The sequence below is a fragment of the Physcomitrium patens genome, chromosome 3, assembly GCF_059467195.1.
Source record: "Physcomitrium patens ecotype Gransden chromosome 3, ASM5946719v1, whole genome shotgun sequence".
Lineage (NCBI taxonomy): Eukaryota > Viridiplantae > Streptophyta > Bryopsida > Funariales > Funariaceae > Physcomitrium > Physcomitrium patens.
The window spans coordinates 19337526-19348586 of NC_143412.1; the positions used below are offsets into that span (position 1 = coordinate 19337526).

The following is an 11061-nucleotide window of genomic DNA, read 5'->3' on the forward strand; positions in this document are numbered from 1 at the left end:
AGCTTTTGAGTTTGAAAAAAATTGCGACTTCCTCCAAAAAAAAAAAAAAAAAAAAAAGATTCTAGGGAGTGGCTATTTAGGTGATCAAATATATGTTCAAAATGTATAACTAATTTAAAATTTTGGTGGATTTTAAAATCTATTGCATGTAATTCATCCTCCCCCTCCCAAACCACAACACCTATGTTTCAATCTACTTGCAAAATAGCCAAAAAAAAAAAAAAAAAAAAAATGGAATATCATTAGTTATATAAACATTAGTTTTCCACATGTGGCCTCTGACTCCATGCAATTTGTAAAGAAACAAAATGACTTGTCTGTCTGTCTGTCTGAGGATGTATTTCCTGCCGCCTCCCAGTCAAGTCCCTTCATCATCGCCCCGTTTTTGTATTCTTCTTTCGTGCTTTCACCAGGTTTGGGCACCCATTGTTTTGTGTTTTGATTTTCGGGTTTTGCTGGGAGCTTGCGTTGCTGCAAGCAATTGCAGCCTGACCGTGTAGTTGTTGTTGTTGTTGTTGTTTCTTCGTCATGAGCAGCCCCTTACACCAGTGATAGTGAGTGGTCGTGCTCACAACTCTGCAGGTGCCCAATTGCCATGACTTGTGGACATCGTGGAAAGCTTTGCAGATAATGGGCGACTTCGTGAGCCATGAGGCAAAGTTCAGGGTTCTTGTAATTTGAAGAATGTTCGTGCTGTGATGTTGCATTCCACACTCCGCTGTTGTCTGTGCTCGGTGTTTCATCAACTCTAACCTTGCAGCAGATGGGTAGTTAGGGATTGAACCAGTTGTGTCCCGTGTAATTCACGATGATGTCTTCATCGCACAATGTAGATCGTCGGTGCACATGATGAAAATGAACAGAGAATCACGAGGAATTGTGTGACGCACCGTGATTTTGGGAAACAGTTGTTTGAACTTGGCACATCACAACGGTCGAGAGTGCAGCCGAGGTCCAGGGGTCACCTGTGGAAGTTGTGTGAGTGTTCTTAGACGAGATTGATCTATCGCACGTTGGAGAATCTCATTCGGGATATCCTTCAAGGCCTCAGAAGGAAAACTTCAGTGTTACTGCAAGCCCTTTTCTATGCAGATGTGGGTGATGCAAGTCTCACTGCATGAGTACATGAGGAGTTTTGAGAAGACCTTGTAGAACTGATCATGGTCTCTCCAGACCTACTGGACATGTGCCACAGCTTTGAGGGCTCCAGCTTATACCCATTCCGACGCGGACCTAACCGCATCGTTACTAGCTAAGTTTGTAGGACTCCATTGCGGTGTGATAATTGCTGAATTCGAGTTTCCTCTGACCAATCTCGGGATGGGGGTGATGGAAATTTAGAAGGTTCGCCGATCACCGACCTTGCTAGGGTTGCCGCAACAAAGTTTTGGTTGGAACATGTGAGATCTTTCATCACCTGATCTATCCGTGTTGTGTGAGAGCCGGATGCTTGGTATGTCACGTGAATGCGTCTCGCACGTGGTAATGTGTTTGCGATAATCTCTGCCAGTCGTGCAAAACCTGATCATGGTGCCACGAAATTGGTTTGCTGTGTTAGGTGTGATGGAAAGTTTGTCTCAAGGAAATCGTGTCGCCCAGTTTTATGTGAAGAAAAAGTGTTAGCATTGTTGAGTATTCGTGAAGCACTGAAACTGGATGTGGGAAGAAGAGGCGCTTCAAGGAATGGGCCAGGGAGATTGTACTGGTGTGGATGATTTGGGATGCCGAAACAAGACACTGGCATTGGATTTGAAAGGGGGAGCCATAGCACTCATCATGGGATACAGTGCTTTGGGAGTGGCGTTGCCATTAATCGGCCGTCGGACGCAATGGCTCAAACCCGATGGCAACCTATTTTTTGTTGCAAAATCTTTCGCAGCTGGAGTCATCCTTGCAACTGGGTTCGTGCATATGCTGCCAAGCGCAATGGAATCCTTGACAAGTCAATGTTTGCCACGGTTCCCGTGGCACAAGTTCCCCTTTCCTGGATTCATCGCCATGTTGGCGTCTCTGGTTACCTTGGTGATTGACTTTGTGGCCACCGAATTTTATGAGACGCAACATAATCATGGTGATCCAGACGCTTCCGCCAAAGGTGCATCAAACCCTGAACCTGCTGTCGACATGCCTGCCCATGCCCGTAATTTCTTTACTCGATATGGATTTTGAACCTTTCACTGGCACATAGAGTTCGTCGATCACGTGTTATTAGGATCTGATAAGGCAGTGTAGATTACAAATTTTTGATGACCATCTCGTTTCTGGTAAGTAGAGACAGCTTGCCCTCACAAAGCTTTCTTGATGTCTTTGTTTCAGAAATGTTGTATAAAACTTTTACAGCATGTGGTCGTGGAATCTATTCAGCAAAGCGCTCACCAAGTCGAATTTTTGGCAAAGCTCGTTCTAAATCTGCTTCTGGTAAGCCATGTTATTACTGCATTGCATTGAACAGCTTGGAGGAATGTATGTGATATCGTTGGAGCACTGAGAATGTCAGTTGAGTTAGGTGGTGTGGTTTACAAAGAAGCACGGTTTCCAGCGTATAAAACAGTCCTCTAATTGCAGCAGTTACGGATTGAAACTTCACGAATTTGTTGTACGCATATTGCTGATATGGTCGGCTCCAAATCCTCCTCAGTAGTATTGTTCTGTAACGTCAATCCTTGCTCTGAATCCATAGTGTGTTCTCTTTAAGAATTTATAAATGCGTTTGTGACGACGATGATGGTTGCAGAGAAAGATGTGTACAATGAAATTATTATTGCAGAGCAAGATTTGGTTCAATCGATTGAACAATCAAAAGAACCTCTTCCGGAAGGGGATAGGAAGGTGCACATAATAGGCATGCGCGAACATGCTGAGTCGCACCGCCACAGCCATGCCGAGGGCACGTGCAAGGATCAGACCGATGATAAGGTCCTCAAACATGTCGGTTATTCTCACAATGAGATAGGCGCTTCCACCAACGAAGTTCTGGAGCACGTCAGACATGTGGTCGTTGCTCAAGTAAGTCCTGAAGTCTTCTCCCTCCTATACTCTTAGCCCATATTAATCTACCTTCTTGTACTGCGTAATACTGTAAGCTATTACACTTAAAACTCTCAGAACTATTGCTGTGCACAACTTGTAATGACCCTGCATGAGGACTACCTTGAATAGAGTTTGATCGATGCTAACTGACTTGATTTGTTGGATTCGTTCAGGTGCTTGAGTTGGGCATTGTTGCACATTCGGTCATTATTGGGGTCACGCTTGGTGTGTCAGAAAGTCCTTGCACAATTAGACCCCTTCTTGCAGCCTTGAGCTTTCATCAGTTCTTTGAAGGATTTGCACTTGGTGGCTGTATCGCTCAGGTCCGACATCAGCTTCTATACGTTCAAACCAACATCTAATGGTTTTCAGTTTTTCCAATCGCCGGATGAACATTAAGTTGCGTTGAATAATTGGGTTAGGGACTGATCTTGCAATGCTTGCACAAACATTTCAGGCAGGATTCAGTTACAGCTCTGCAGTGATAATGGCGTGTTGTTTCGCTATCACCACCCCAGCGGGAATTGGGATCGGTATTGGCATTTCTTCGAGCTACAATGAGAAAAGCTCACGGTCCCTTATTGTGGAAGGCGTGTTCGACTCCATCTCCGCAGGGATTCTCGTGTACATGTCCCTGGTGGATCTCATTGCTGCGGATTTTCTTAGCAAACGCATGCGCTGCAATCGGAAGCTGCAGTTCTATTCCTACGCATCTTTGATCACTGGGTGCTTTGCTATGTCTGCGCTTGCAATTTGGACTTGACTTGCCAATCCTACTCTTTTGTAGAATAACTTACTAACTACAGGTTTTTGGGCACAGGCCAAAATCGTCTTTCAAGGTCTCTAATTTTTCTTCAGTTTCCTTCAATTGAGGTGTAGGTTGAAAAGTCAAAAATAGTGTTTTTAAGATCATTGTCGACGAGAGAGTTAGCACATAGAATACATTTCTTTTAACAGATGTGCTTACATGCATCTCCGAACATTATGAAGCCTCTGTTGCAGTTATCAGCACGTCTCAGTTTCTCATTCAGACAGTTTAAGACGTCATTCTAAAGAGGAATTGAATGCAGATTCCTCTGCCATGCCCAGCGCAGCAGTCTAGGTATTCAGCGTCACAGTTCAGTTACACTCCCTCTTTACTTTTCAACAGATCTTGTATGGTTATAATAATTTGCAATTTCAACTGTTAATTCTGTTCAATTATGTTATGTCTTTGCAGGTACTGGTAATTCTTCACCACTTACCTACTCACTCACTCGGCAGGGCGTCGCAGGTAGCAATTGAATTTGTGTCAAGGTTAATGTTCTTGGGGCCCTTTTCCCATTTCTGCCACTGGTTCTAGATGTTTTGCCTTTCATTCTTTTTGCCTCCAGTCAAGTTCAAATTGCAAGGTTGTATTTTGGGAAGAAATGTAGCACTTGTGTAGTAAGATTCAAAGGCTTGGGATTTTGTGGATAGAGTTCACAACTTCAAATTTTTCCTGTTTAAAAATCATTGGCCTTGCCAGTCGTTAGAAAATGAAAATAAAAATTAGACAACTGAAACAATGTGTTTAAATCTCCATTTCTACCCTTGTAATAGAATTGGTAATAATGCCTAAAAATCTGTATTCTTTATAATTTGTGTACGTTTTTTTGATATTTTTATTAAAATAGAAAATAATAAAGAAGTGATTATTCGTGATGTGAACTAAAATAAACTCCCACTAGTTGGAAGTCTATTCTAGTACACAATGATTTAATCATCTATTAATTCTATTTCTTTATGGTTGTCATTTAACCAGTGTTCAACCACTACTAGAACCCTCCAATTGTGATCTAAATAAATCTCTCTAGTAAATGATTTAGTCTAATTCACAACTATTAATTAACTTGTGGTTTGATTACATAGAAGTGTCCTTCCAACTCTTACTGTAAGATCTTAAATTATTCTAACTACAATTTCTCACTCACACATCCACAACAACAATACAACCAATACAAAACAATTCAAAATCCTCACACTTTGAAAGGAAATTGTTAATACAATTTTTATTTTATTTTTATCTAGTAATAAAAATCATCCAAGGTTGAAATTTCATCCATATATGATTTTTCATCCATGAGTAAGCATTCATCACCTTTAACATGTTTTCATCCCCAATATTCATCCAGTATATTGATCTACGTTCATCCAATGAGACTTGTTCATCCAAGCTAATGTGTCACCCAAAATTAACTTTTATACAATATGAATTGCATTCAATTACAATTGATTGCCCACACATAGGTTATCCTTTGGAATTCCCACATACTGGTGCTGGTCGTGGGGAAGAACCCTTTCCACACGTGCCTCAAGAGTGGAAGCACGAACTGCCAAAGAGGTTGTCAATCTGGAATTCAACAGCCCACGCATCGAGCTTCAGATGTACTGTGAGAAGTAGTTGATACACGTCTAGGAGCAGAGAAAGAGAATACAAAACTAGACTACATAAGACACAAACAAGGTAGAGAAGGATTTTGTTCTACCACCGTTGCATATACAACCTCAACACCTCCAAACGAGATGCGGAAGGTAGGAGGCTCTTCAAGACTCTCAGCAGTCAGGATTGACAGCTTCCTTTTTTTAGGATATGCACTCATATAAGCAAGACCTGAGCTTAGTGATAAATAAATCACATTAGTGTGATTAAGTCACAGGTGTACTTGGATCTGCCCTCCAAATCAATAATGCAACAATTTAAAGAAGGGGTTTGAAGTTGAGCAATACAACATTTTTTGCAGATTCGGTGAACCTCCACAATGGTTGAGAGTCGCGACGAGGTAGTCAAATTCTCAAAGGCAATCAAAAGGTGGACTTCAAAAGAAAAACACTTCGGATTTTGTCCTTCGCTGAAAAGCGAGGAGCCCAAGACGGCTTGCACATGTTGTCCACTTTAACCCTGACGAATGGTTCTACTGAAAAAAGAGGCTCGGGCGTTAACCCTCCAATTCACAGCATCTGTTCATGTCGATAGTACATATGCAAACTCCTTTATAACTTCCTAAGTATCCTCCACCCTTGCATAAACCCTTGTGAACCAGCACAACAACCTCTTCCGACCAACGAGTGAGCCATTCCAAAGCCGGTGTGGGCAAGACTTCGTGCAAAGTAGCCAACACACGGATACAAAACAAAAAATCTAATTCACGATTCCAATTGTGCACTTATCTCGGCTCGCGCGCCCAAACAATAACAGTAATTTGATGCGGAAGAATCCAGTCGGCTTGAATGGACCCGTTTGCAGTACACCGCAAGCATTCAATACTGGAAAATTGGAAACACATACAAAGCTGCAAGAGTGCGGCAAATCTAATAGATTGCACTAAAGATTGAGGACGGCTAGACCATGAACAAGACACTTTAAAGCAGAGCCAGCTTTAAACAGCATTCAGTTCTGCCGCCGATTGTTGACCAACTCCAGCAGTCGGCAGCACTATTTGGACATGGATTAAATCAAGGATGCAGAACCGCCGCCTTGATTTTACACTTGTGTGCTGCCCTCGCAGCTCAACAGACCAACACGGAGATTAACTCCGCCACAAGTTCTTGTCGACTGCATGAACACCACCAGTTGACAAGGGAAGGGAAAGAATGATCTCAACTCTACTAGGACAAGGAAGGAAGGGAATACAAAAAAAATCACTTCGTCAATGCAGCTTCTGAGTGCACCAAAACTACAAGCTCGACAACTTCGCGCTTCTCCACCCACATTACTGGTCGAAACCACTACGTCGCCTCAGCTCGTCAAGCCGCCAGCAGCCACAGAGCACCAACAGAACCAACCCCGATTCTACACCCACGCAAATTCACAAGATCGAGGGAACCTTGCACACAAGGTTGTAGAGCTCCAGGAACGAGCTCAACCCAGAGCTCGCGAGAATGGAATAGAGTACAAAGCGCCAACACCACGTCTGTTGACCGCTCAAGCTCCTTACCACCGATGGAAATCTTGATACTCACTACCAGTCATACTTTCCAACCGCAACAACGGAACAAAACACAGAGCCCGCAACTTAGTTCACAAAGCCGCCAGCGGAACCAAATCAGGAAAGAAAACTTGGAGCGCCGCTGCTACTCCGCCGCACAACACCTCCACCCAATGGACCGCGCCGGCGTAGACCACACAAAGGAAGAGGAGAGAAAACCTCCAGCCGCACTAGACCGTAGATCCCGGAGCTCAGAAAGCAGAACAGTACAACACAAAGAGAGAGAGAGAGATAGAGAGAGAGAGCGATTGAGGTCCAGGCCGGACCCCTTACAGCAGTCCTTGCGACGACGGCCGAGGGATCTAGCTGTGCCCGGCGTCGAGAACCGGCTGCTCAAGAACCGCCTCTCGATAACCAGATGACGAGACTCTGCTCGCCATCGCCACCCGCCTAGGACCCCCATACGAAGTCGGCCATATACACCCATGCCTTGTGTTGTATAATGTACATTGTATCTTGTTCATTGTACTTAGTATTGTATATCGTACACACAATACAATATCCCGTATAATACTCATGTCCATATTTGCATGGTATTCCCCTTTGTATAATGATAGAATCTTGACTAATTGAGATGATCCCAAAACACTAAAAAGATGTCACTTGGTGCCCCTAAGATGCCTTCTAAAATTGGAATTTCCTACTAAAATTCTTACACTAATTATATTTTATCTACTAATTCTATTTTTCTTTTATCTAGCATTCTCTTCACTCATCTTTGACTAACAATTGTCAAATGACACTCCTATTGCATTCTTTTGTCCTAAAACAATTTATAAGTCAATTTGATGACTCACATATGAATTTAATTATAAATAAAAAAAATCATAAATTTTATTCTTTAAAATTTTCATAGAATTTATGGACATATAAATATAATTATAAGTTGTTTAAAATATGATGTTTTAGAAATTTTTAGTCTTTAAATTTATATGAATAAAATTAAAATATAAAAAAAATTTATAATTGAATTATTGAAGTATTTATTAAAATATTATAGAAAACAAATAGATATAAAAAGAAAAAAGAATTAAATTATTTGCAAAGGTTTTGCAATATTTTAGTGTCACTTCCAAAATTTAATGAGATTTATAATTAAAACTAAAGAGTTCCATATTCATTTTAAAATTATTTTTTACAAATTTGAGGTTGAAAGAATCTTTTGAATATATTTTAAATTTAATTTATAATTATTAAACAACCTTTATAATTATCACTATTTTTAATGATTATTATCTTAAATTTTTATTTGAATACTTACCATAGGAATCAATAATCATAATCAATTAATATATATTTTTTTGTTTAATAGATTCATTTAATTCCATGATGTATGTTGTAATTTAATGCCTTCATCTAAATTTACAAAGTTTTATTTACTTTTTGATTTGTTAAATTTTTAACTATGTATATAGAATTTTATTTTTAAAAATATTGGAATTAATTGATTTTTTGAAGAAGATTATATAGATTTTTAAAAAAAGATTAATATATTTAAAAAAAGAAGATATATTAGAATTAATAGATTTTTTTGTTTAAATCATTAATAGATCTTAATGATAATATAATTAAATGCATCATATATAAATTAATTTTTTATGTCAGATTTTAGTAAAACATCTAAATTATTTAGTTTTTTTTTATTTGCATGAAATGATAATTAATTAGCTACCACTACTTGTGTTTATATACAAACAATATTAACAAATAACAAATTTTCTTGACACCCATTTGTTCCACCTTTTAAAGATTTTGATCTTTAACTTGTCTTATACTTTCTAGATGCAAATAGAATTTTTTCCATACTAATAAATTTTCAATCTTTTTGAGGCATTTTTTGGTGTCAAAAAAATAAAATTATGATAAGAGATTATAAAATTATGAAAATATAGATCTATTTTTTCATCTATTATTCAATTATTCAACATTATAATTTTTTGTTATTACACTAGCATAAAGAATCAATGGAATCTTCTTTGGACTTATTAGAAACTTCAAATTTTAATTCAATCATGCCATTGGTTAATACTTTAATGTAGAATCATAAAATTTGTTAAAAAACATGTGCTCTTAACTATAGTAAGTTAGTATCTTAACTACAATATTATCAAAGCTAATATATAGAATCTTCTTTATTTTATATTAAGAATACTTAATTTATTACTATTTAGTTCTTTTGGATTATTTATTTCAAATACAAATTCACTTGTATAAAATGAAATAATATTTATATACTTTATAATTTTAGAGATAGATAAAATTACTTTTTATATGATAGAAAATACATGGTAACAATAATAGTTATGTTAAACAAAAAGCTGTGATGTAATTTCAAGCAAAATGTATTACTATATCAGATCTATGAAAATACTACTTAAAACATACAAAAAAAAAAACTTAATTGTCAATACAAAAAATATTTATAATATTTATATTTTAAAATTAAATTAATCTTTTTTAAAAAAATATTGAAATATTTTTTTTATATATGAAATGTTTATAAGTTAATGCAACATTTTTTTAATAAATACTAAAAAAATAAAATATTTATTTATTAAAACTTATTAATAAGAATTTCATAGTTTTTATTTGATGAATCACTTTATACATTATAAAATCATCACTTGAATTACTTTATATACTATCTTCAAGATGCCATATAAGAAGCTACTCATTTTTAAGCTAATGTGATTACTCTTAGTAAAACATTAGCAATTCTATTCTCTATATCAACTTATATATTGCTTATTATAACTTATATTTACATATTGTAAGTCAAATAAATATATTTATCTAATACTTTAACTTATTTAAGTATACTTTTTATAATTAAATGTGATATTTTTGAGGTCATGAATCACAAACAATAAAAATGTCTATACACTCTTATGTCATTCAAAAAGAATAGATAATCACTCAAAAATAGTATAATATTAAAACTAGAATGGCTATTATTTAAAATAAGAAGACTAGAGACTCTTGAAACAAAAGTAAGTACAAAAAAGGCATAGACAAGAACAAAGAAGGCTTTACTCTTACTTCTATGTATACTATCTAACTAGGAATTATGTGACAACTTTATATAGGACTTTTTTCACTTGTCCAATTTGCAGGACACATGTTTAATTTGTAAGATAAGTTTACTACATGTGCACCATGTAGCCAACTTGTACCACAAGTCACCAACATGTGTAACATGTGGCAACTTATTGGCTAAATTATTAAACTACCAATCACCTGCAAACACATATAAAGTCAAATCCACAATATTTAAAGCTTCTAAGAAGTTTTTTCATAAGATAATATTAAATCTACTTACTTCTACCTACTTCTATTTAACTTCTTTAATCTAAGTAAATATATATATATATATATATATATATATATTCATGATATATATTTCATCTTTTATTCAACTAGCATTGAAATTGGTTGTATTTAATATATAATATAATAAAATAAAATAATCTTGAAAAATAATCTTAGTAAAAATATCAACAATTTGGTTTTATGTCAAAATATAAATAAAATTAATCTCTTATTTTTCCTAGAATTTGAAGATAAAGATATATTATATATTTATATATTTTATTTCTTTATAAAAAATAAGATTTTTAAAAAAAGCTATCATTCTTTGATTGTTGTATGAAATTATTATTGGTGGAGATTGAGATATTGAAATATTATATGAGAGACAAGGTAATTAGATAGCTTCTTTTGATAACTTGGCCATAGCTAAAAATTTAGTAATAGTAGTAAAGTTTGCATTGCATAGCTATTGTTAACTATTCTATGATGTGACTCTATCAACTAAGAGAAAAAAATATCTATTGCAGCTCTTGCAATTATTAAGATTACTTGCAAAATTGGGATCAAAGAAGCCTTGTAGATAAAGGTCATTTTTTTTTTCTGAAATTGAATATCAAATATTATTGTACCTATAAAACATCAAATAAATTGTTTAAATGCATTCTAATAGGAATGTATTAGATGTTAGGAATGTATTAGATGATATCAATTTTCT

General features: G+C 36.1%; 1 protein-coding gene across 4 annotated transcripts; it reads left to right on the plus strand.

The window, feature by feature from the left end:
- The first annotated feature begins 968 nt into the window (after nt 1-968).
- Nucleotides 969-4593, plus strand: LOC112280312 (zinc transporter 4, chloroplastic). 4 transcript variants are annotated; one of them, XM_024515660.3, is made up of 7 exons: nt 969-1400; nt 1559-2140; nt 2317-2418; nt 2735-3006; nt 3204-3353; nt 3488-4132; nt 4250-4593. In XM_024515660.3, the coding sequence occupies exons 2-6, from the start codon at nt 1657-1659 to the stop codon at nt 3791-3793; spliced, it is 1314 nt and encodes a 437-aa protein (XP_024371428.1). In that variant the 5' UTR covers nt 969-1400; nt 1559-1656; the 3' UTR covers nt 3794-4132; nt 4250-4593. The 4 variants fall into 4 exon arrangements, with proteins under 4 accessions (XP_024371428.1, XP_073388983.1, XP_024371430.1 ...); XM_073532882.1 differs by having other exon boundaries at nt 1262-1400; nt 2768-3006; XM_024515662.2 differs by having other exon boundaries at nt 1262-1400; nt 1559-2095.
- The last annotated feature ends 6468 nt before the right edge of the window (nt 4594-11061 follow it).

What these genes read in the sequence shown, in the direction of transcription:
- LOC112280312 (XM_024515660.3), top strand. Translation starts at nt 1,657, where the DNA reads ATGTGGGAAGAAGAGGCGCTTCAAGGAATGGGCCAGGGAGATTGTACT. An exon ending in GACATGTGGTCGTTGCTCAA is followed by an intron (nt 3,007 to 3,203) that starts GTAAGTCCTGAA and finishes GGATTCGTTCAG; the next exon opens with GTGCTTGAGTTGGGCATTGT. An exon ending in TTGGTGGCTGTATCGCTCAG is followed by an intron (nt 3,354 to 3,487) that starts GTCCGACATCAG and finishes CAAACATTTCAG; the next exon opens with GCAGGATTCAGTTACAGCTC.